Source organism: Labrus bergylta, chromosome 4 (genome assembly GCF_963930695.1).
Source record: "Labrus bergylta chromosome 4, fLabBer1.1, whole genome shotgun sequence".
NCBI classification, from domain to species: Eukaryota; Metazoa; Chordata; class Actinopteri; order Labriformes; family Labridae; genus Labrus; species Labrus bergylta.
This window is the reverse complement of record NC_089198.1, coordinates 6,717,799-6,741,364: the sequence shown is the minus strand read 5'-3', so window position 1 is coordinate 6,741,364 and position 23,566 is coordinate 6,717,799. Positions and strand designations below refer to the sequence as shown.

The 23,566-nt window shown below is 41.7% G+C and overlaps 1 protein-coding gene across 4 annotated transcripts in view; it reads right to left on the bottom strand.

The window, feature by feature from the left end:
- The window catches only part of LOC110002146 (nuclear receptor coactivator 2), a 68,598-nt gene that overhangs the window by 32,457 nt on the left and 12,575 nt on the right, over positions 1-23,566 (bottom strand). For 2 of the 4 annotated variants that reach the window (XM_065953577.1, XM_065953579.1), the window contains exons 1-3: positions 19,514-19,851; positions 6,765-6,875; positions 2,948-3,120 (exon numbers count right to left, since the gene is read on the bottom strand). In XM_065953577.1, the coding sequence (XP_065809649.1) occupies positions 2,948-3,120; positions 6,765-6,856 (265 nt within the window). In that variant the 5' untranslated portion in view covers positions 6,857-6,875; positions 19,514-19,851. Of the gene's footprint in view, positions 1-2,947; positions 3,121-6,764; positions 6,876-19,513; positions 19,856-23,566 lie in introns of those variants that run through there. The other 2 variants (XM_065953580.1, XM_065953578.1) reach the window with 2 other exon arrangements.

The following is a 23,566-nucleotide window of genomic DNA, read 5'->3' as shown; positions in this document are numbered from 1 at the left end:
CTTCACCAGCAGTTTATTTAGTTTTAATCCATGTATATTGCAGCCCAAATCTATATATACAGCACATTTAAAGAGCAACATGTAAGATATCTCCTGAGGTAACTGATAAAGGTATCTTACTTTATGATCAGACATTAAGGAAACATGCTATGTTGAAGTGCTGTCTTCTTTGACAACAATGCAGCAGCCAGTATGTCCTCCTTCTAACTTTAGATTCTGCTCCTGAATGCTCTGGATTTGTTTGTACCAGAGAAGGTAGACGGTTTTAAGGCTGACCCCCACACGGCCGTTTTGGACGCCCCTCAGTTTGTCAGATATGAGAGCAGTTATCAGGTCAACAGGTGTTGCAGCGATGGAAGCGGTCAAGAGAAGTGGTTCAGATAGAAGTGATTGTACCCGACCTAAAAAGCCTCTGCATGTTTCTAATAAGCTCCACGAGCAGAAACGTGCTCAAACTAGGATCAATATTGGAGATGCTTTTGAAAAATGGAGAGAGGTTAGAACACAGAAAGGTTTACAGACCCATGCAGAGCTGGATAAACACTGAAGCTACAGAGTCCACCACATGGTGAACTGAGTGAGCATCCACTCTAGAGAGGAGGGGGGGAGGGGGGGGGGGGCAGCTCTCTACAATGTTTTAAATTTGGACTGCAGTACCCATTTTAAACACTAGGGGTCAGAGTTACATACTGCTCCTTTAAAGTAGAGATTTAAGATTTTTAAAGGTTACAGAAAGAGGTGAGAATTGGTTAAAAAAATTCTGATATAACTTCAGACATTGCAAGTTTACTGAATTTCCAAAGCATAATTAATTAATCTCTTAAGGACAAAATAAGTAAGAAGGTGATAAAGTCATTTCTACATTTAACATCCTCAGGCTGTATGTTGTCCTTCTAATAAAAACTGTTTGGTCTTTTGTATATCGTCGGCTTATTTTGAACAAATTAGGTGAATATTTAACAGCTTACGCATGTATATTTGTTCATAATTTCAGTGATTTAAACCCCAGAAACCAGCTGAAGAGAGACTTCACGGAGCTTTCACGCAACCTCAGTGTTTCAGTTTTATCGTCTCAAAGGACTTTAGCGTATAATTGAAATTTGTAACACTGTGTAATATGATTTAGGCAATGCAGCTTACATTTTTCTGAGTTCTTAAGGAGGCTTTGTGACTAAGACCACACACGCACACACACACGCGCGCGCACACAACCCATAATTATCAGATACAGCAGGTAGATATAGAAACACACAGTCTGAACTTACTGAAGCACATTGTATGACCCCACAATTTAAATGGGACTTGTGAGGGCAAAACACACACAGTGCCACTTTAAGTTATTTCACACACGCACGCACGCACGCACGCACGCACACACACACGCACACACGTGAGTTTTCCTGGTTTGATTTGATCCACTGATTCTCTCTGTATTTGGTGTAAACTTAGTGTCAGTACGTTTTCTGCTGTGAGTTAAACACTGAGGCTGCTGGACGACAGCTGTGTGACTTGGTGTATTATCTGTGTGTGTATGTATGCGTGTGCTTATTCAGCTGTTGTTTTCAGACACAAACAGCGCTGAAACATGCGGACACCGACCGGCTGACCTCAGGAACAAAAAAAAAAAAAAAGAGAGAGCCAGAAGAAAAGAGAGAAAGAGGAGGGCAGAGGGAGGAGGAGGAGAGAGGAGACAAAAAGAGGGGAGGAGGAAAGACAGAAAGGTTTAGTGTGTTGTCATCTAAACACTAAAATATAGAATAAGCTGAGATGAGTCTAAAAATTGCTGTTTAGTTGATGTGATTGCAGGCTTAAGTTTGATAAAGACATAAAACTTGTCTTCACCTTATTCAAAAATCTGCTCTGTCGCTTTTTTCATCACCAAATATCTGTTTGAGAAAAACATGTTTGATTGAACTTTCTTCTGTTCTGATGTCCTTGTGTTTAAATAGATTCTTCTGTCAGTCCCTGCAGCTTTGCTCCTTGTGTTTTTTATGTATATTCCAGGTATAAGTACTCACTAAAGAAGTCTTGTGGATGTTTACTGGTTAGAGATCAGAAAAGAGATTCAGATAAATATAAAAGGATTCTCCGGTCTCTTCTTCTTTGATGCAGTTATAAAACTTACCCAAGAACTAGGCGTGATAGCAGTTCTTAAAAGGCAATCAAAGTGACTCTCTAATCTCCCATAAGCGTAACCTTGAGGGACATCGAGCACGGCAATCATCCGTTCCTCACACTCTTTGAAAAGCTTCAGAACAGATTTTAAAAATGTTCCTGAAAAATAAACCAAAAATGAAAAAATTATCAAAAATTAAGTCTACATTTTCCAAATCTTTCCAAATGTTGGAACGATCTCAGCTGGTGCAACAGCTTTGATGTTAGTGGTGCGTATACTCCCTCGTAAGTTAAAGGTCACATATTATGTAAAAACACTTCACCATGTTTCTCTAACTCTAACATGTGTCTCTAGTCCGTCTACAAACCCCCCAATGATGAGAAAAGTCCATTCTCTCTGTATTGTGCCTGCTCCACTTTTCAGAAAATGTGTGCTCAAACAGGCCATGTGGAGAGTTTCCCTTCATGACATCACAAAGGGCAGTAGCCCCTCCCCCAAGTGGGTGACACTCCCACAGCTAGGTCTTTGTTCTGCCCTCTGAGTCTGCCTTCTCACCGTCCAAGTCCTTCCAGAGAGGGGGCGTGGTCAGACACAGCTCATTTACATATTTAAAGGTACAGACACAGAAACAGCCTGTTCTGAGCAGGGCTGAAATAGAGGGGTTTATAGACATGATCAAATACAGGATCAGAGTGGATTTAGAACAAGAAACTTCACACACACCTCAGAAGCCCCTGAAGGGGAGGAGTTGTGGGAGAAGCCCTCCAACAGTCCTCAGAACTGCTCGGTATGAGAAAAAGCTATAGCATGAGACAGAAAACAGATCCTCACCCTGCTCCTTGATCTGCCTGATCTGCTTCACCGTCTCTTTGAGGATGGCACATTTGTCCGGTTTGACGTTGAGGTCGTCCATGTCGTTGATGTTGGCGAAGATCAGCTCGGCCAGCTCCTCGATGTACTTGTTCTCCTGCTCCCGGTTCCTCCTCTCGGTGCTCCTCTTCGGGCTGGAGAGCGAGGACGGTAAAGGAAAGTGTCAAAGACCACAACAACAACAAAAATGAACATACTCAACATTAACCAGAGGAGGCTTCAGGATCACATATTTACTTATTACTGAGATGAAGTCTGCAGTCATGAAGTCTGAACATTGACCTCCCATGTCTTGTCCTTATACTTTTCATTTACCTAAAAAACATGACAACATAATATCCCTAAACTATTATACTTATAGAATACAGCTATGCTCCCTCTCCTAATATCAACATGAATCATCAGTGTCATTGTTTTAGAACAACTGCCCAATTCAGTCAAGGTAGTTTTCAAATCTACAACTTCCCTGTCGATCTATCAGCCCAGAAACCGCATGGAATTGTGGGTAATTATTTTCCTCTCTCCTTATTTTAGGCTGGGGAACAGGGGACTGTAGCTGCAGCTATATCAAACATGTTTAATACTCGACATCGTTCTTATACATGTCTGCTGGGTATAAACATTTAGTCGCCATGTGGCAGATTTCTCTGTGAAATTTACTTGCCAACAGGGAAAATCCAGCCACATTTGGTGCTTGGTGGGTGCAAAAGAGGACATATCATCCCCCTTCTCCACCTTTTCAGACAGTCCCCCTGTGGTCTAAATGAAACATCTGTGCTGTGCTTTGGTCAAAATATAACATGAATCAAGCACCAGAGGAGGTTTGTGACCCTGTATAAACCAGCTCTCTAAGAACGCTCCGTTTTGGTGTGTGTGTCTCTTTAAATGTAATGAGCCCCCCCTGAGTTTCCCCAGTAGACAACACTCCTCTGTAGTGAGAATAGAAATGGTGGACCTGTGGAGAAGTTTTGTTCTAGGCTGGGGGTGGAGATACCAGGGGAGGGGAGGGGATTTTTTTTTTTTTTTTTACCAGAATCCCACTGTGACATCACAAGGAGAGCAAATTTGAAACAGAGCATTTTCCTCTGTGTTGTAAGACTTATGCAGACCACAAACAAAGGACTGGATGGGTTTATTTTATATTTTGTGGGTCAGTAGACTCTCAGGTTACCCAAATATATGTTCAGAAACAGTCAAAGTGAATTCCCTTTAAATGCGGACCCTGAATTAGTTTTTAGATTGCATCCTCTCAGATCATTTGGAAGTCTGTTTCAACGTCTTGGAGCGTAACAGCTCAACGCAGCATCACAAAATGTGTTTTTGTTCTGCTCTGTGGATCAGCTAAAAGAGGAGAGCCAGAGGATGTGAGGGGCCGTTCTGGTTCATAAACTAAAATCATCTCTGAAAGGTAGTCTGGCGTGAAAACAGATACGAAAACTAACAGGCAACCAGCATAAGGACTTTAAAATGGGCGTCATGTGTGCTTTCTTTTTGGGTCTTTGTCAGCACTCGTGCAGCAGAGAAATAAAGAGAAGGAAAATTATGAGCATTAACACTCAGGTCATTAGAAATGCTCAAATTGCTGAAAAAGCTTCATTTTGTTGGACAGTCAGACCTCCTTCCTTTCCGTGATTTCTTTCTCAGTGATTATTTTTTCTTTTGTGAAACCCAGACATCCTCCCTCCAACGGCAAGTTCACAGCCTCATTACAACCTGAATCACAACATCTCTGTGTCCTCGCTTCAACTTCAGTGCACGGCAACTCAGTTCATCGTCACTGCAACCTTCATATATCCTCCTGGACACCGAAAGAACAACGACTTGTAAGCTCCTGTATAAACCATCGGCTGTCAAAATGCTACTGCAGCATTTTTCTTCATCGACCTGCGGGGGCCTCGGCTCATTTCGCCCTCCCTCACTCCCTCCTCCTCCTCTTCTCTTTTAGCTTTTTTCTTCTACTCCCTGACAAAAAAAACGAACATAATCTTTTAATCAAATAATTAATAGAAGCCGAATAATCCTCATCATTTAAACACAAAAAATACAACATCTGAAGAAAATGCTTTTGATGCGTTACACACTCAAATGGTGGGATGAGATTTAAAACAGGAATCAATACGATCCGCAATCAATAAGAAAAACCCTTTCAAATCTGAATGACACCCTTTCCTGTCAGGCTATTATTAGAATGCAAATTATTAATAAATAATTGAACCCTGCACCGTAATGAGGATCATGCTCCAGCGTTGTGTCCACATAAAACAGTTCATATGTCATGATAAGTTTTGCCCCTTTTTTTCTGCAGAGCCAAATAAACGTCCAACGTTTTCTCAGCCATGAACATCAAAAATGGACGCTTTAACAATGGCGTCCCATGCAGACAAACAAGGTAGCCCCTGTAAGGTGTCTGTTGATTTCACTTGGATCAATTGAAACATTGTGTTAGGAGAGGTTGAGGTGAAACTACTTGGTTAAGCTTGTTAAAAACATCATGATGTGGGTTGAGATAAACATCACAATTGACCATTTGTTTAAAGAAAGGACTCAAATTCCACTCTCCTGGGTCTTAGACGATAGATGTCAGACCATGACAAGTGATGCATATCGCCTTTTCTATAACGTCACCTTACTTGTAATCACTTTTCTTAGCTATTGCAGTTAAAATATTCCCAGTAAACAAATTGCATAAGTCTTGACTGATTTCTTGTTTTTTTGGGAGTCTTTTAACTGATATCCCACATTGCATATTTTTCTCATATCCTGCAGGCCGACGTTCCACCTGCTTGACGGCTTGAGCTGTTGCTTCGAGCGTCTGATATTTCCTTGAATGGGTTTTTACTGGAGATCTCTAAATGTACTACGGGAGGTAGAGCCTTCAGTTATCAGACCTGCTCGTGGTCCCTACAGTCTCTAAATGTACTATGGGAGGTAGAGCCTTCAGTTATCAGACCTGCTCATGGTACAGTCTCTAAATGTACTATGGGAGGTAGAGCCTTCAGTTATCAGACCTGCTCATGGTACAGTCCCTAAATGTACTATGGGAGGTAGAGCCTTCAGTTATCAGACCTGCTCATGGTACAGTCTCTAAATGTACTATGGGAGGTAGAGCCTTCAGTTATCAGACCTGCTCATGGTACAGTCTCTAAATGTACTATGGGAGGTAGAGCCTTCAGTTATCAGACCTGCTCGTGGTCCCTACAGTCTCTAAATGTACTATGGGAGGTAGAGCCTTCAGTTATCAGGCTTGCTCGTGGTACAGTCTCTAAATGTACTATGGGAGGTAGAGCCTTCAGTTATCAGACCTGCTCATGGTACAGTCTCTAAATGTACTATGGGAGGTAGAGCCTTCAGTTATCAGACCTGCTCGTGGTACAGTCTCTAAATGTACTATGGGAGGTAGAGCCTTCAGTTATCAGACCTGCTCGTGGTCCCTACAGTCCCTAAATGTACTATGGGAGGTAGAGCCTTCAGTTATCAGACCTGCTCGTGGTACAGTCTCTAAATGTACTATGGGAGGTAGAGCCTTCAGTTATCAGACCTGCTCGTGGTCCCTACAGTCCCTAAATGTACTATGGGAGGTAGAGCCTTCAGTTATCAGACCTGCTCGTGGTACAGTCTCTAAATGTACTATGGGAGGTAGAGCCTTCAGTTATCAGACCTGCTCGTGGTCCCTACAGTCCCTAAATGTACTATGGGAGGTAGAGCCCTCGGTTATCAGGAACGTTTCAGGAGTTTTGGGCGAAAGTGTAATAGAACCGTTAGATTAAAAGGTACTCACCTAGGTCCCAGGAGGTCTGACTGACAGTCCTTCCTCTTCAGTGACTCTCCCCCTCTGGGGGGCTCCGGGGTGTTTCCCCCGCCACTACTCATCTTCAGCAAATATCAGCACCTGGAGAGCGAACAAAAGAGATATTTTTTATGGTCAGAAGAACTAATGGTAAATGGACTTGTGTGGCACTTTTCTGGTCTTCTGACTACTCAAAGCTGTCACATTAACCCATTCACACACTGATGGAAGAGGCTGCTTTATAAAGGATCCAACTGCCCATCAGTCTATCATTCACACATGGCATAGCAGCAGGAGCAAATTGGGGTTTGGTGTTTAACCCAAGGTCGCTTTGATGTGAGGTTGCAGGAGCTGGGGGTCGAAACCCCAACCTTCTGAGCCACAACTGCCCCACTAATCAGAATAAAATACAACTTGTAAAAAATATGTCGCGCAGCTCATGCATTTAGCGATTTTTTCCCCCCCAAAAATGACCTACTGTATGTAACCATGTTGAAACAGAGGAGTTACTACAAGGCAACAGCAGTAACAGCAGTAACAGCTGTTTCAGCATTCATTAGTCTTCTTAATAATATAAATGCATACAAACCTATTCCTTTTCATGTGTTAAGTAGGGGAGCCTTTGCTATTATGCAGCACAAGTGTGACTGAGCATTGATGAAATGAAAAACAATCGGCACTTAAAGATGAGAAGTGCTCTTCTCTCTACTTCACAGCGTTATTAACCGCATTATTCTGAGGGGAGAAATAATGTGATGAAGACGTACACAATCTGTCTGAATGGTGCATAATCAAACAGGGAGGGACTCATGACTCATGACAACAATGTACCATTGTGATGTGCTTTGCAGGCATAATGTGGGAGGCCCAGTGGGAATACAGTAAGTGTCGATAATTACTTGTGTTAGAAATTCATGTAGGCATGCACACTGTTCCAACATGATCCTCGATGGCAATAAAATGACAGCCTTTTATAGAAGTAGGTATTCTGAGAGCCAAGTTTTCTTGGAAGGATAAAAGACTAAAAGTATAGGTAGGTGGAAAAATAAATTGGCAGGGGCGGTTACAACATATGGTCGCCTCATGGTCTTAGAACTTCTACCAGAAAAATGATGATAAGACTCATCTTGTTGGCCCCAAACCAATTGGTTTGTCTTTTCTGGGGTTTGAAGAACCAACTCTCAGCAGCTCTACAAGCTGGATTCTTGGTGATTTGTACAGATAGACCACATTTAAACTACACAGTGAAGTATTCATTTGAGAGCCTGGGTTTCTGTTTCTGGTATCCTTTTTGTATTTAATTTATTTTTTTTATTTTTTTGCACATGGCCTCAAACTGGCTATTGGAGAGTGTCTGAATAATCCTTGTTGAAAATGATGTAATACAGAAAATCATAAGGACCAGAAGATAACTTGGGATAACCTTTAGTTTAAACAGATTTATGGGAAATTAAGAATCTTAAAATATTCAAAGAAATGAAGTCAGTGAAAGCAAAAACACCAACGTGGGCCCTTTATGTCTACTGAGGTTACAACTAACAAGATGTCTTTGCACTATGCACCTAATGCCAAGTCACATGAGTCTATCTTGTTGTTCTGATCATATGAGATCCAGACGTCTGATATCCAAACTGTACCATCGGGTTAATTTGTATAATGATGAAAAACTCTGATAGATGATAGATGTGATGGATGAAATTACTTCAAGGAGCCAGAACTGGAAAAAAAAGCAAAGTCAGTTTCATATTTAACAGCCAAATCCAATTTGTTTAAAGCCTTACAGTTTAAAATGACTTTGTCTGCACAATCCCGTTCTTTTAAAATGGCTTGAACACGATGATTTTCTCAACTAAGCTGGTTACTGAGTCGAGGTTTAGAAACGTATAAAGGCAAATTGACAGATTATCTTCTCACAGGATTAAAAATTCAAACAAGATTTGGTGCTTTTGAATGTTACAACGAACTATAACGTATGCACATTATCATAAGTCTTACAGTTACAGAGAGGGAGACGCCGAGAGAAAGAGGACGGCGGGCCTTTAAGGACCTCCAACAGGCCAACATATCACCTGACTGTTACATAACAGCCGGTCAGAGGGGCTGACACTCAGCAGATGAAGGCAGGAAAATGGGATATGGGAGAGAAAAAAAACAAGAGAGAGGGAGGGGAGAAAAGAAAGAGGACTGAGAGTCAATGAGAAAACAGAAATAATGGAAAGGTAAAGGAAAAAGGAGGGGAACTTCATTTACAACAAGAGTTAAGAAAAATACCACAGAGCAGAGGAACACATGGCAGAACAATAAGTGTGTATGGGATATATTTTCTCAATCAGGCAGAGATCAAGTTTAAAGGATATCAAATAAGACAAATGGATGAATGGAGGATAAAAAAGGGAGAAGATGGGGAAGCATCTGTTGCTCTAAATAATCAGGCCTGAGGACGCAGGAGAATATGGCCTAATTATACCAGGAGAGGAGAGGAGGGGAGAGGAGAGGAGAGGAGGGGAGAGGAGAGGAGAGGAGAGGAGGGGAGAGGAGAGGAGAGGAGGGGAGGGGAGGGGAGAGGAGAGGAGGGGAGAGGAGAGGAGAGGAGGGGAGAGGAGAGGAGGGGAGAGGAGGGGAGAGGAGAGGAGAGGAGTCTACAAAGGAAAGCCTTGTTAATCAGTGTTTATCATCACCCACTACAGTATATAGTGTGCTAGCAGGATAGCTCTGAGGCTAACATGAAGGTTTGACAGTTACTAGGCTGCTCCTTCACTTTTTAACCACCAGTCATCTGTCTTTGTCATGGATTGCCATGAAACTGTCTTCAATCACACCAATGTCCCCATCATGAATTGATCTGAACCTTAGTTGATAAGTTGTTATCACGGTTTCATGAAGTAAATACGGATCCCCTGACTTTGTTTTAAGAGGAAACTATCAGATGGATTTCCACTGGGCTGATTTCATTAAAGAGCCGGGCGCATTCAATTGAAGAATGTTTCAATGAGTTTTATGAAGTCTAGGATCGGAGGAATATCTCCATAAAACTGAATTTATCAATGTCACACACACACACACACACACACACACACACACACACACACACACACACACACACACACACACACACACACACACACACACACACACACACACACACACACACACACACACACACACACACACACACACACACACACACACACACACACACACACACACACACACACACACACACACACACACACACACACACACACACACACACACACACACACACACAATCTTGATTATTTAAACATTTCAGTCGATGCCAGAAGCAGATACACATGTAACCACCCTTACAAACACTTGCATATGGAGAGACACATATGTCCATGCATACACACACACACACACACACACACACTCACAGACACACACATACAATGAATTAACACTAATGTGGCATGCGACAAAAGCCTCTGCCCAACACTAATGCGATCAGAGGAGCCAGGAGCTTCACAAAGTGAAGCCATTTAAAAACAATTTGAGCTGGAAGAGAAGAGACGAGGCCAGAGGGTCAAATCAGCCATTAAGGAATTAAAGCTGGAGATCGATCACAGCCTGCTCAAGTGGACTCTGTCTCCTATGGAAACCAGCGCTTCTCGGTTTCTTTGTTTTTGTTTCTGGAGAGAAAAAGAAAACTGACCAGGGAGGTTTTACAGGTGTGATTTTATTCTGTTTACCTGCGGTCAAGACCACCACTGAGAGGCTCTTTTTCCACATCATCACTGCGATTCAAAGGAAAAAAGCTCTTTAAAAAAGAACAAATAACTTTTGATACGAGCAAATTCATCTGTAGATTTTTATCCCGAGGTTAAGGCCACAACCTCCCCGGTTATATGGACTTGGTCTCGATCCCTAAATGTCTTGGTCTTGCCTCGGGTCTCGTAGCACTCTGGTCTCGGTTAGTGTGGTCTTGATTACAACATGTACTGGTAAAACTCTGAGACCATCAGAAGATGTGTAAAAGTAATACAGTGATGAACCTTTCCTTTGGTTAAATAACAAAGTCGGAACAGAAGACAACTATCTTCAATCTTTTACAAGAAGTGTGTTGTTGCCTCATTGCTGTTAATAAATAAAGACATTGGCTACCATGTGGGTTCATGAGTGTCATCTCTGGTCGGTTCAGCTTTCGAGGACTATCCCTGGAAATCTACTTCCTGTTACAGGTAAGTGTCAGATAACAGCCAGATGGAGGTCAGGTTGGAAGAAAGAGGGGAGAACAAAATGGTCCAACCTGTTTAATTATGATAAGCTGTTCAAATAACAACTAAATAGGCAAGATATTTTTTAACAGGGTCCAGAAAATTAAAAAACAGAAACACAGTCGACAGGGAATGGTTGAATACATGGTTGGGAAGATGTGACAATCACCATTTGCATGAACGCCCAGCCCTGATAAAATGATAGTAGTCATGGTAGTAAAGCACACTATGGGGTTGTTATTAAAGCCACGAGTCATCCTTTAGGCTTAAAGCTTGCAGAATAATTCAGGTTTGGAGCATGTTACAAAAGATGACACTGACCACGCAGTCTTATGTAATGACTGACAGCACACAATTAATGCTAATGTGTTTCTGCAGGGACAATGGAAACATTCAAAAACACCTTTCTGTTTACCTTACAGACATTCAATGTTAAGGGTCAGACTTGTTATTCCCAGAATGTGTGAGCCATTTACTGTTCATGTTTTGTGTTTGATAGAGTTCATGAATTACATTTAATCTGCTGTACTTCACTTCAATGTTGAGTAAATGTTTGTTTTTTTAACTCGGAGTAATTCCACTTGTTGTCACTCTTTACTTTGACTCCACTGAATGTTAATAGTATTTGACACTAAAATATCTAAATCAATGAAACACGGACTAAACCTATGTTACATATACTGTATGTGTTTGTCAAATATTTCCAACAGTTATCAAAGCCAGGGAAAGCCGCCATAACATACACAGAATGTTTATCGTTGCCATGGAAACACCTGATGTTACGTCAAAGGAGGCCTACATCAGGAGGCAGAAACTTGCCATACTGTTGCTGTATTTGCTGCTCTGGCGGCAGTATCTCAGTCTGTCGGGACTTTGGTTAGGAGCCGGAGGGTGGTGGGTTCAAGTCCCAGTTCAGACCAAGTTTTGTAGCTATAGGTTCCAGTTCACTTCCAGTGGACTGCCCATACAGGTGCCCTTGAGCAAGGCAACGAACGCCCCCACCAGCTCAGTAGCGCTGGCTGTGGGTATCCCCCTCACTCTGACATCGCTCCATTAATGCATGTCCACAGGATCCTGTTTACATATTCTCTTCCTCAGGTCTGTTCTCCTGTTCGTCTTCACTACGGTCAACTCAGATTTCATTTTCATCGGGGGTGGGGGGTCACTACAGTGATTCTCCCACCAGCCTCGACGTCATCTGTTGTTATTGTTCTGATTGAGAATTTACATACAGTGCGTTTAATGGCGCAGCCCAAGCAGCCATGAGTTCATGAAGGCCAACGATGTCCAGCTGCATTATACCCATGGCTGATACAGTCTACCCAAGTTCAGACAAGGGTTAGCAACACAAAGAAAGCCAAATTGGATATATTGCATAAGACTTGGGTGCTCTTTTAAAGAAAATGATTGGTAAACTACAACTACTGCTTTTGGAGAGCTGACCTGTTGATGTTGGGAATCATTGGGAAAGCCTTGAGACGATACGTAACCACAACACCAGGCCGACAGAGCAAGCCTTCTTTGTCTTCAAATGGAGGAGTGTTAACCTCCTGTAATAAACAACAGTGGACCAAATCAATAAGAGGAGGATCATGTTTAGCACCTTGAGGATGTAAAAACATGACGGGTCCGACAGCGATGACAGAGAGGTGGGACCCTTCCTTCCTTTTGCTGTCTAAGCTTCCGTCTAAGCCCGGCGACTATCCCGTCACACACTAACATAAAGTAGATTTAATACCCTGCCGAGGCTGGATTAAGAGCGCTGGCTTCTCCCACACTGAAGGGCCTGCATCATATCCACACTGTGTGTCTGAGTGCATCTCGGTGCATCCACGTCAATATGTCCAATCTCTTTATGTGCATCTCTGCTGTTTGCTGCCGCGCTGATGCTGCTCTGTGCCCGTGGCTCTGCGGTCCCTGGCTTACCGCCGTGTGCTGGTGAACGACAACACATTTTGTTGATCCAGCCGGCTTTATATCTTTGTGTTGCATCAGGAACGACATAATCTATTCTACATCAAAATAACTAACACTCTAAAACAAGACTCCCCGCTCTTAATTCCACCAACTGTCACATAATGAACATGTAATCATACAGCAAACTTGTACTGCTGCTTCTACTGACAACACAGAGGCTCATGAATGTAGTATGAAATATATTATAACATGAAGCCACAGATAAGGACAACATTGCCTTGAGGTATGCTTTTCCACTGACCTCCAATTTTCATAAAGCTACATTCAGAAGTTAATACTGTGATCGACAGGTTTAACAGATTTCCATGGAAGAGCTCATTCATCATAAGGACGGCTAGCTACACAAATTCTGTTCTGCTTTTTACCTTTCACCTGAAACTGAGAAAGCTTTGAGGCTGTGACCTTAATGTGTCTGATCTTTCCTTCATTCAGTTCCATAGGCCAACAGTACGATACGATACAATACCAGCTATTGTCCCCATTGGGCGATTTGAGTTGGACTTTTGTGCTGCACGGATTCCACTGCCTCCACTGTAGCATCATCAAATAAAACCCAGTTTATTCTGGGTGTAAATTTAAATGGAGTTATTCCGCTAAAAAGAGACCTAAATTGATATACTCTAAGACCGTCAAAAATGTTACAACCAAAAACAAAATCTGTCTTAATATGATTGACATTAATTCACTGGCTATGGAAAAGGAACGCCACTAACAATTTACATCGCTGGCAAACCATCCAAGACACCAAGTAACACCAAATGAAGACCAAATTATTTTATGTATGCAGTAGCATCTTTCTCTTTCACCCAATGTCTGTTGTGTTAGCATTATTACGACTCCATTTCTGTTCAGATTTGTAATGGAAAGAGCTTGAACAACACGGCTGTATCCAACTCTAATTCTGTCACTTCGATCAAGTTGGTTGTCCAGAATAAAACTTTGCCTGTTTCTTATCAGTCGTTACATGCAGGTTGCATATTTACCGATCTTTTTCTACAAGTACTCTACCTCTTAAAATCAAAATTACCAGAAAAAGAATGATCATAAACAAGGTAGCTCAAGTTGGTGGCTGAGAAACGCCATGCCTCGCCAAAGAGCGCTGTAAAGACATTGATTTGTAACTATTTTGTTTTGGATGAAAGGACACCTGTATAAGTATTTTTATTAAGCATGGAAATAAGTTCTTCTCTCAAAGCAAACTCAACACCCACACACACAAAAAGCTAGTGTCAACTGATCTCACACCTGACAGCATCTGACGAAAACAGAATTAAAATGTAAACATGCTTTATCAAGAGTTCCAACCTGCTTTAATCAACTACAGGTCTGTTGCTTTAGGAGGGTGTTCCTGGATAAGAAAAGTCAAAATCCATAAACACAAACAAGTAAACAACCTGCCGTGCTCTGGTTTTGAAGGTTAGGGTTGCATCAATGAAGCTAAGATATCGATAGGATTCAAATCAACAAGTTTTAGGGGGAAGACCTGTACCATTAATCGGACAATATCTGGCTTATAAATTTTACAATAACGTTACAGTAATGGTCAGTTAGTTTTATTTGGAGCCAAATATATGAATATAATAAGTATTGTTACCCTATTGTGTTGCTTTATTAAAAACATGATGGTTTGTTATGTATCGTTACACTGGTCATTTTTTTGGGGTGCTGCTGTTTTTCAAATTAAGTGTATTCCTTTATTATTGGAAGTTAAACAGTGTAAGTGCTTCTGTGTAAAATCCTCTAACCCTGCAGCTCAGGTCAAATAAAAAAAACCCACAGACCACGTTTGTGTTTGTACAGAGTGATGGCGTGTTTTGTGAGTTGAACCGAACTGGTGGCAGAACGTTAGCTAGCGGTAGCATGCTATCAATTCACATCAGAAAGTTATGCACCATCCGGACGCCTTCTCTAATTAGTTCTAATTTGCTTGGCAGCAGAAGTTGTCTTACGGTGACAAGCTAACCCTTCACAATAGGTGGAGGTTTCCTGAGCCGGACTCACGGTCAGGTCAGTGGGTCAGGGATCCAACTAACTGGAGAAACCTAGCAACTATCCCAAAGGAAAACTCAAAATATAGAAATCTCTTGACTCAAATAGTTTTGCACTTTGAGGTCACATCCAGGAAATCAAATACTGAGACATGTCAGATTTTTCTTGTGTGCCGACGCACCGCAGAGCCACTGGCAAGGACATATAATGCAGCTCTTCACGACATTGGCTATCATAAACAAGTCAGAAAACTACATTCTGACAGCAAACTGCACTGGATGCGTTCGTATGAAAGGTCACATATTATGCAAAATCCACTTCACCGTGTTTTTCTAACACGAATATGTTTCCCTAGTCTGTAAAAACACCGCAGTTATGAGAAAAGTCCATCCTCTACGTCTTCTGCCTGCTCCACTTCTCCGAAAATGTGTGCTTAAACAGGCCGTTTGGAGATTTTCCCTTCATGACATCACAAAGGGCAGTAGCCCCTCCCCCAGGTGGGTGACACTCCCACAGCTAGGTGTTTGTTCTGCCCTCTGAGTCTGCCTTCTCACCGTAAACAATAGGACATGGAGCGAGAAAGCCCGAGACACCCAAGCCCTTCCACAGAGGGGGCGTGGTCAGACACAGCTCATTTACATATTTAAAGGTACAGACACAGAAACAGCCTGTTCTGAGCAGGGCTGAAATCGAGGGGTTTATAGACATGATCAAATACAGGATCAGAGTGGATTTAGAACAAGAAACTTCACACACATGTTTTGAGGAGCTCTGAGACTTATTTACACTGGTTGAAGAGGAGGAGGATATGTGACCTTTAATCTTTGTTAATTATCTTATGAAAGTTGTAATGTTTGTTCCTCTCCACTTGCTTCCGCTGTGTTCCTGCCACCACGATGTGCACACAACTGTTGTGACATTATCGTTACATCTACCTTAAATTGGTCTGTTTGTGATATTTCTCTGAAGGTATATGGTTTAAAGTGATACCCAATATTTACGCTTTATCAATAATTTTGACAATAGGCTATTTATTTGGTCTACCAATGTTATGTCCTAAATCTAAAAACTAGTCATTACGGCACCAAAACAGATGCCATTTAAGACACCTGGCAACCCTGGTCCTTTTTTTTTTTTTTTTTTTCCTGAATTGTTGTCAAAGTTTCCAAAGGCTCCTGACACCAACATGCTGGAATTGAAAGCAAACGGCCGCCTGTGTGCTGTGAAATGAGGAGCCGTAAAATTCAAGCTGTGCACATTGACCCACTTCAAGCACGCCACCCCCCACTTCAACCTTCCTTGTCTCCTCAAATACGGACTAATTAGTTTTTAAATGACATTATGAGCCAAAGTTTGATTGATGTGGTATCACATCAATTGAAAAACCACAAAAAAACCCAGCTGTTTAAGAAAAGCTGAATCCAAGGCATGTTGAGCACGGGAGCTTCAATATTTTATAGAATCAAAAAATGTATAATATTTTCATGTTATATGACTTTAAAGAAACAGTTTAAAAGTGGGTTTATGAGCAGGCTGTGAGGCCAGCAGCAGCTCATTACCCTGCATGTGCAGCTTCATGTAATGTGAGAGCCCGATCGATTATAGACAGGAATCAATAACATCGAACATGCCGGCTCAGAAGCTGACTGAAATGAGAACACACACACACACACACACACACACACACACACACACACACACACACACACACACACACACACACACACACACACACACACACACACACACACACACACACACACACACACACACACACACACACACACACACACACACACACACACACACACACACACACCAAAAAGACAGCAAAACAAAACAAATGCACTCATCTTAAATCATTTGCATATAGACTAGCACTCATTCCTGCTCTCACTCTCTCAAACCGTGTTGAGCTACATTAAACACAGTGAAAGGAAGTCAAACCAGCAGAATAACAAACAACTTAAATCACCAACAAGACCTCTGTTCATGTGATGGGCTGAGTCAAGGGAACAGCAGAGGTAACGTGTGAGCCGATACAGCAACAGCACAAAAAGTACTGACCTCATACTGTGCAGGAAAGACGACGCACAATGTCTAAAACTCTCATTGTGCTTAAGTTTGACCTATTCTTTATTTCTACTTCACTGTTAACAGTTTAGTTTCCTTACTAAGTCCATCTGTTAAACTTTGGACCGTTGAATGTGCATAGTTTTCCGTCCAGCTTGTACAGAGAGGAGGGTCAAAGAGGGGTTTGGGTGTTTATTGTCAGTAACACTTGCTCTCTCGTCATCACCTGTGTATAGCAGCTGAAGTGTTGAGCTACACTCGTCCATCATTGGCCCAAATCTGGACACAAATTCTCCAGAGAGGTTTGTAGTTCTTTGGTTCGAGTTTGGTTTGAAGCTTCTCTTTTTTTTTTTTGTGCTCTGACAGATAAATATATATATAAAGCAACAACACAGTCATGGCTCTGCTGAGTGTTTATGCTGAGAACAGATACCAGCAGGACCTGGAAAAGGCAACTTATTAACTATGTGGCGCAAAATTACAAGAACAAAAAAAAAAGGTTCCCTACAACCTAATCTTCACATATCTGCAGACCGAGGAGACAAAACAGCTGAAGAGCCTTGAAAACAAAGTTCTCAGGACTAAATGAAATGGATTAAACGGAATGGCACCACAATAGCTTTCTGACCTGCTCACCGACTGCAGCCCAATCATATCCCTCAGATGAAATTGCTGAATTTACCTACAGTCAAAACTAAATCTGGTGAAGGTGCTTTTCGTCACCATGGTGAAAGTGTCTGCTGACCTGAGGTCTGTAGAAACTTGAATTTCCTTTAAGGGCTGCCTTAAAACATCGCTTTGCTATTGTGCCTTTTGGCTGCTAGTTTATCTTTGTATGTGTGTGTGTGTGCATTAGTAGGAACAGGTGTACAGTATGTGTGCATGTGTTGTATGGGTACTTTTTAGAAAATGTGTTTCGGCTTTCATGTGTGCTTTTGAATCTATGTGTGTGTGTGTTTATTTGTGTCTTCTGTTAAACACATTGAGTTTACATTTGTATGCAATGTGTTACAAATCAAGTAAAATTGAATTGAATGTAAAGTTCCAGGTACTTTGGGTGAAAGTGTGACTTTAGATTTCTATTCCTTTTCAACACCGGGAGTCACGGTGATGTTGTAATAAACCGCGTTTTCTGAAGCAGTGTTGCAACCGGATTTCCACTGTGCCAATAAATAACACAGAAGTCTGTAATTCCACTACAAACTGGATGTAATAGCAACGTTGATCTGATATGACGACTCTGCCGAGGGGAGATAAATCAAGTGAAGAATTCATAGGCAAACACAAAACGAAAGTAAAAAACACACTGAGATATACTGCTTACCATTGCTCCACTGGCCTGGAGGTCAAACTTCAACCTACTGATTGACTAATCTGCTTTCATTGCAGCTCGAGTGAGCATTGAACATTTACATACAGTCACAGCTGAAAGACTTCGAGGTGCAAATGCACGTCGTCACATAACTGAAAGTTTAGAGAAAAAAGTTCCTGTCTCCATGCATGCACCTCCAAGAAAATGCATATTCAGACTGTGCAATAGTTTGTTTTTTTAAAAAGGAGCCAGAACTGTCTCTAGGAAATGTCATTTAAATATTTGGTATTACACAGTCTCATGTTTTTCAGAAGTGTCAACTCATCATCCAGAAACTCTGCTTCCCCCAACTGACTTTGCGGTTCACTTGAGAAATGTGTCGTCTAACTGTATTTAAATAATATATATATATATATATAGTGAGCCAGCTTCCTCCTGAATGAGCTTGAACAACAGTTGTTATCGAAGCAAAGCACACTGGGTAAACAGTTGACTGGTTAGACCTCAGGTGACAGAGCAGCTACAGGCCTGCTGACTGCGCACTCTGCCTGTTCGTGTGTGTGTCAGTGTGTATTTGTGTGTGTGTGTGGGAGTGTGCAAGACCAGTCATTCATAACCACTCCCCCCTGACACACACACACACACACACACACACACACACTAACACATAAAAACTCAAAACCACAATAATACATGACAGCTCAAAGTCCAACTCTGACTAAGACGGTCATGCAACTGAAAGCATCAAACCCCATCACTATAATGAATCAGTCAACATAATTATCAAGTCATTAACATGTCTAAAAACTTTACCATATGGTTCTACAGATTACAGAGATGTTAGGCCTGTTTTCTTGTCTGTCTTCATAATGAGGCTGACATTAAAAAAAAAGGAACAAATGTCACAACAGCGTGTGATGAAAAGTGTAAGCTCGAGCCAAAAGTAAACAAAGCAGTAGCTGGATTATCTAACACACATGCCTTCATATACCACTCCCATATGGACTGACAGCTACTTCAACACAATGACAGAAGTTTACTAAAGCAGTCAAAGAGAGAGCTGTATTCCAAGTTGTCAGCTTTTTCAGCGAGGTGTTTAAATCATTCAAACTCTGCCAGGAAAAGAATACAAGCGCCTGATGGTCACTCACCTCTGCTTTGGTAAAAACCAGTCCAAAGCCGGCTGACCATCCCATGCCGGCGGAGGTTGACACACTGGTTTTTTTTTTTTTCACACCACCATGCACACAGTCAACACAGCACAACAAACAAACACACACACACACACACACACACCGGTTTTGTATTTCCTCTCTTTTCTCTCTGCGAGATTACCTCCCTGTGTGTGTCATCTGCGTCTAATGACAGCTGACTAACTACATGCCACAAATCCTCTCTCTCTCTCGCTCGCTCGCTCACTCAACTCTCTCTCTCTGTCCCCTCCCCCATCACTTATAGGCACACACACACACAATTACACACTCCTCCCTTTCTCCTCCCACAACACACACTCACACTCCTCCCTCCTATTAGCCAATGTGCTGGGGAAAAAAAACAAACCTCTCTGGCTCTCCCTCCCACAGATTGTCTGTTACTGAATGATTTACATGACCTGTTGTTCTGCATTTTCAGCTTGTTTCATAGAGTGGATTATTCATACACTGTGGCAAGGCTAGTTCATGAAATTTATATCCTATGTTAATTAAAAACAGTATTTGTGTACTCTGCATTAAATATATATATATACATACAAGTGAGCTGAACATTTTGGAAATATACACGTCAAGCAGCAGTTTCAATATTTCTTTAATCTACTGCTCGGGGGCTTTTGTTCAAATTAATATCAAAATACAGGTTTTAAATAATACTAAAGCAAGGAATCATGGGAGTTGTTGTCTTAGGCCCTGTGTCCACCTAGCGTTTTTTTCTGGGCAGAAAAGCTCCGGCGTCAAACGTTTGTGCGCTAAGAAGAAACACGCTGCACGTCCGTCCTGTCTCCATGACAACAGTCTGTTGACGACGGCCGCTTTATGGCCAACACTGCCCCGTTACTTTTCTCTGCTTGTTTTTTAATTGAGATTGTTTGTTGTCGGATGTGGGTACAAGACACGATCTACAGGGAATATTATTCATTTGGAAAAGAGCGCTGGTGACGTCATCAGCGCCTTTCGGAAAATATTTTCAACTTGAGCGCTCGGAGCTACCGCACAAAAAAAAGGCTTTTTTTTCCCCCGGATGGCCACTTTCTGCTGCAAACACTCTCTCCTCATTGAAAACAATGGACGGGGGCCTAAGTTGTAAAAAAAAGACAGTGACTCAGGAGACGATCATGTTCACAGATAAGCTAACTGACTAAAGATTGGGATTCAAAAATTCCACTTTTGCAAACATCCAGCTGATGTGACTCAGGAAGAAATCATGTTCATGTAAGAGGAGATAAAACGTTTACCGAGTTAAAAACAAAAAAAGTGAAGTTATTAGCCGCTTACAGATTGCGGTTCCACAACAGTGCATTTAACAAAGTTTAGCCGACATTACGGCCCTTAAACACTGTATCGTTCACGGCGTGATAATGGCGTCCCCGTGTGTGAATCCGCACTGCTTTATGGGGTTACAGAACGCAGACAGGAGTCCACACACACACACACACACACATTGCTGTTCCGCCTCGCCGGCTCAGACGTCAGACATCGCTAGCTTCTCCCCACCGCTAAGCCTCGGTCTCTTCCTCAGATGGCGGATCAGGGGTGGAACGACTTTGCCCCGCACCATTTTCCCAACCGTGGGTTACATGTACATGCTGCATGCGAGTATTTAACCTTCAAATGGCATTCTGAAAGAACCAATCAAAACAGTTTGCTGACTTTCTTTCCCTTCTCTCTGCACCTGGTGTTTCCCTAGAAGATAACAAGAATCACAACAAATTCGAACCCAGCTGCGGGGACTTTCTCCAGCTCCAAGATCATCCCAAAGCCAGGAGCTGCATCCCAAACAGAAAACCAGAATCATCTCTCTGCTGGACCTTTCTTTTGGAACGTGTGCTCTGTCTGAGTTGTAAAAAACAGTCACATAAAGAATGATTTAGCATGAAAGTTTCTCTTTACTGGAAACAGTGGGAGGGGGGGTCGAGCCTGAAAAAAAGCAACCTCACACCACAGACAGGGGCGTCCACGTACTAATGTCGTAGATATGTCGTATTTAAACTCACACGTTGCCTACACAGCTGCAAGAAGGAAGCCGTGGATCACCACAGCGGCGGCTACTTGAGTCATCACTCGTCACTCTTTTAGTTTCATTTCTCTCAGATAAATCAGCTTTCACCTCAAAATAGGCTACTATTCTTAAAGTTCCCCTCCTGAAACATCTAAAACAATAACATAATGCTCTGCTTGATCAATATTCTGGTTAGCAGGATTTTCAAAATAAAATACTGGGGGGAAAAAAACGGGCTGCATCTAGTCCTCGTATTAGAGCGGAAATTGTGTTTGGGATTTTTGTTTCTGTTGTTTGTTCGTATTTCGTTTGTAACTGATTTTGGCTGAAACAAGTGCACAGTCATACTTGGTATCATGTTACAGTGTTTGGTAGCCATTTTATACTGAAAGGAACCTCCAGGGTGCAGGTAGAAGTAACTCCAACATCACACTAGAGCACATTTTCACCTTTAAGTTTGTAGAGTCATGTTTTATATGCACATTCTCAAGGTCAATACAGACGCCGCTGTGCCAGATCAACGCTGTTGTGCAGCTGCTTACACATTGGTTGGGTCTGATTTTTTTCACAGGTTTAAAGGCACAGTATGTAAATTCCACCACCAGGGGGCTCTCAATCAAAACAACAACAAAAGACGACATTAAGGCTGGTGGAGAATCATGGGAGTGATCCTCTCTGTGACTGCCTCTCCGCCCACCAGATGAAAACAAACTTCATGTTGACCGTAGTAAAGACGAACGGGCGAAACCGACCTGAGGAAGAGAATATGTTTACACATGAGCTGATGTATCAGAGTATAATTTAAATAAAGTTTTCTATCACAGCAGCACAAACAGCAACAGGACGGCAGCTTTCAGCAGCAGCTCACGCCTCCTTATGCAGCGACCTTTAGGATAGGATAGGATAACACTTTATTGATCCCCAGAGGGGAAATTCGGGCGTTACAGCAGCACAGACAAGAAAGCTCAAATACACATTAAACAGAATAGATAAGATAAATAAAAATAAATAAATTAATAAATACAAAATTAAACGCAATAAAAAAATTAAACGCAATTAAAAAATTAAACGCAATTAAAAAATTAAACGCTTTGACGCAACATCGGGTGTTTCCATGGCAACGATAAACATTTTGTGTCCAGACACGTCCCGTTTCAACTATAAAATTAAGGATTTTTCTGGTTTTGATAATTGTTGGAAATATTTGAGGTGATGTAAGTACCCAACAACAAAAAATATACAACATAGGTTTAGTCAATTTTTTATTAATTTAGATATTTGAATCTTAACATTGTCATACAATTCTACATACTATACCATTAATTTTAATTTATGTACTAATCAAATCTTAATGTTTCACTTTTTTTGGGGGGGGGAGGTTTGAACTTGACAAAGAAGAAAAGGTTGCAGCAGCGGATGAAAATGTTGGATTTCAACAGTAAAGTGTCAAGAAGTCATCGATGAGTTCATTGGAATTTGTTATGATGACCTTCAACGGCTCGAACGGGCGGTTGTTTGCATATGTGGTTTTTATACTGAAATTTGAGACGTAATAGTTCAGTCATTTCCCGTTGTGTTGGTGTTTCTTCCCACCTTCAGGTTAAACATCAATCGTTTTTTTGGCTTAATTTTTGTATGGGTTACACATACACATACTGGGGAGGGGGAGGGGTGAGGGGGTCGTGTTATATCTATCTATCACGTCTGATTGGTTAGTATCCACACTGTGATCTGCTTTTGAATTTGTATTAGTTTACACTCCTGACATTTCGATATGAAGTCCCTGAAATGTCAAACTCCTGAAGACCATTCAGAATATCTGCAGAGCTTTTATTTTGAAAGTGTTGGTCCAGATAATGGGATACATGTTACAATCAATGCATTAAAACTTAAGAGGAAGAAGGGAAGAAATAAGAGTCTGAGTGCCTAAATGTGGTCCTCTTCATTCACGCTCTGACATGACAACAAACCTCCTTACGACCTTTAAAGAG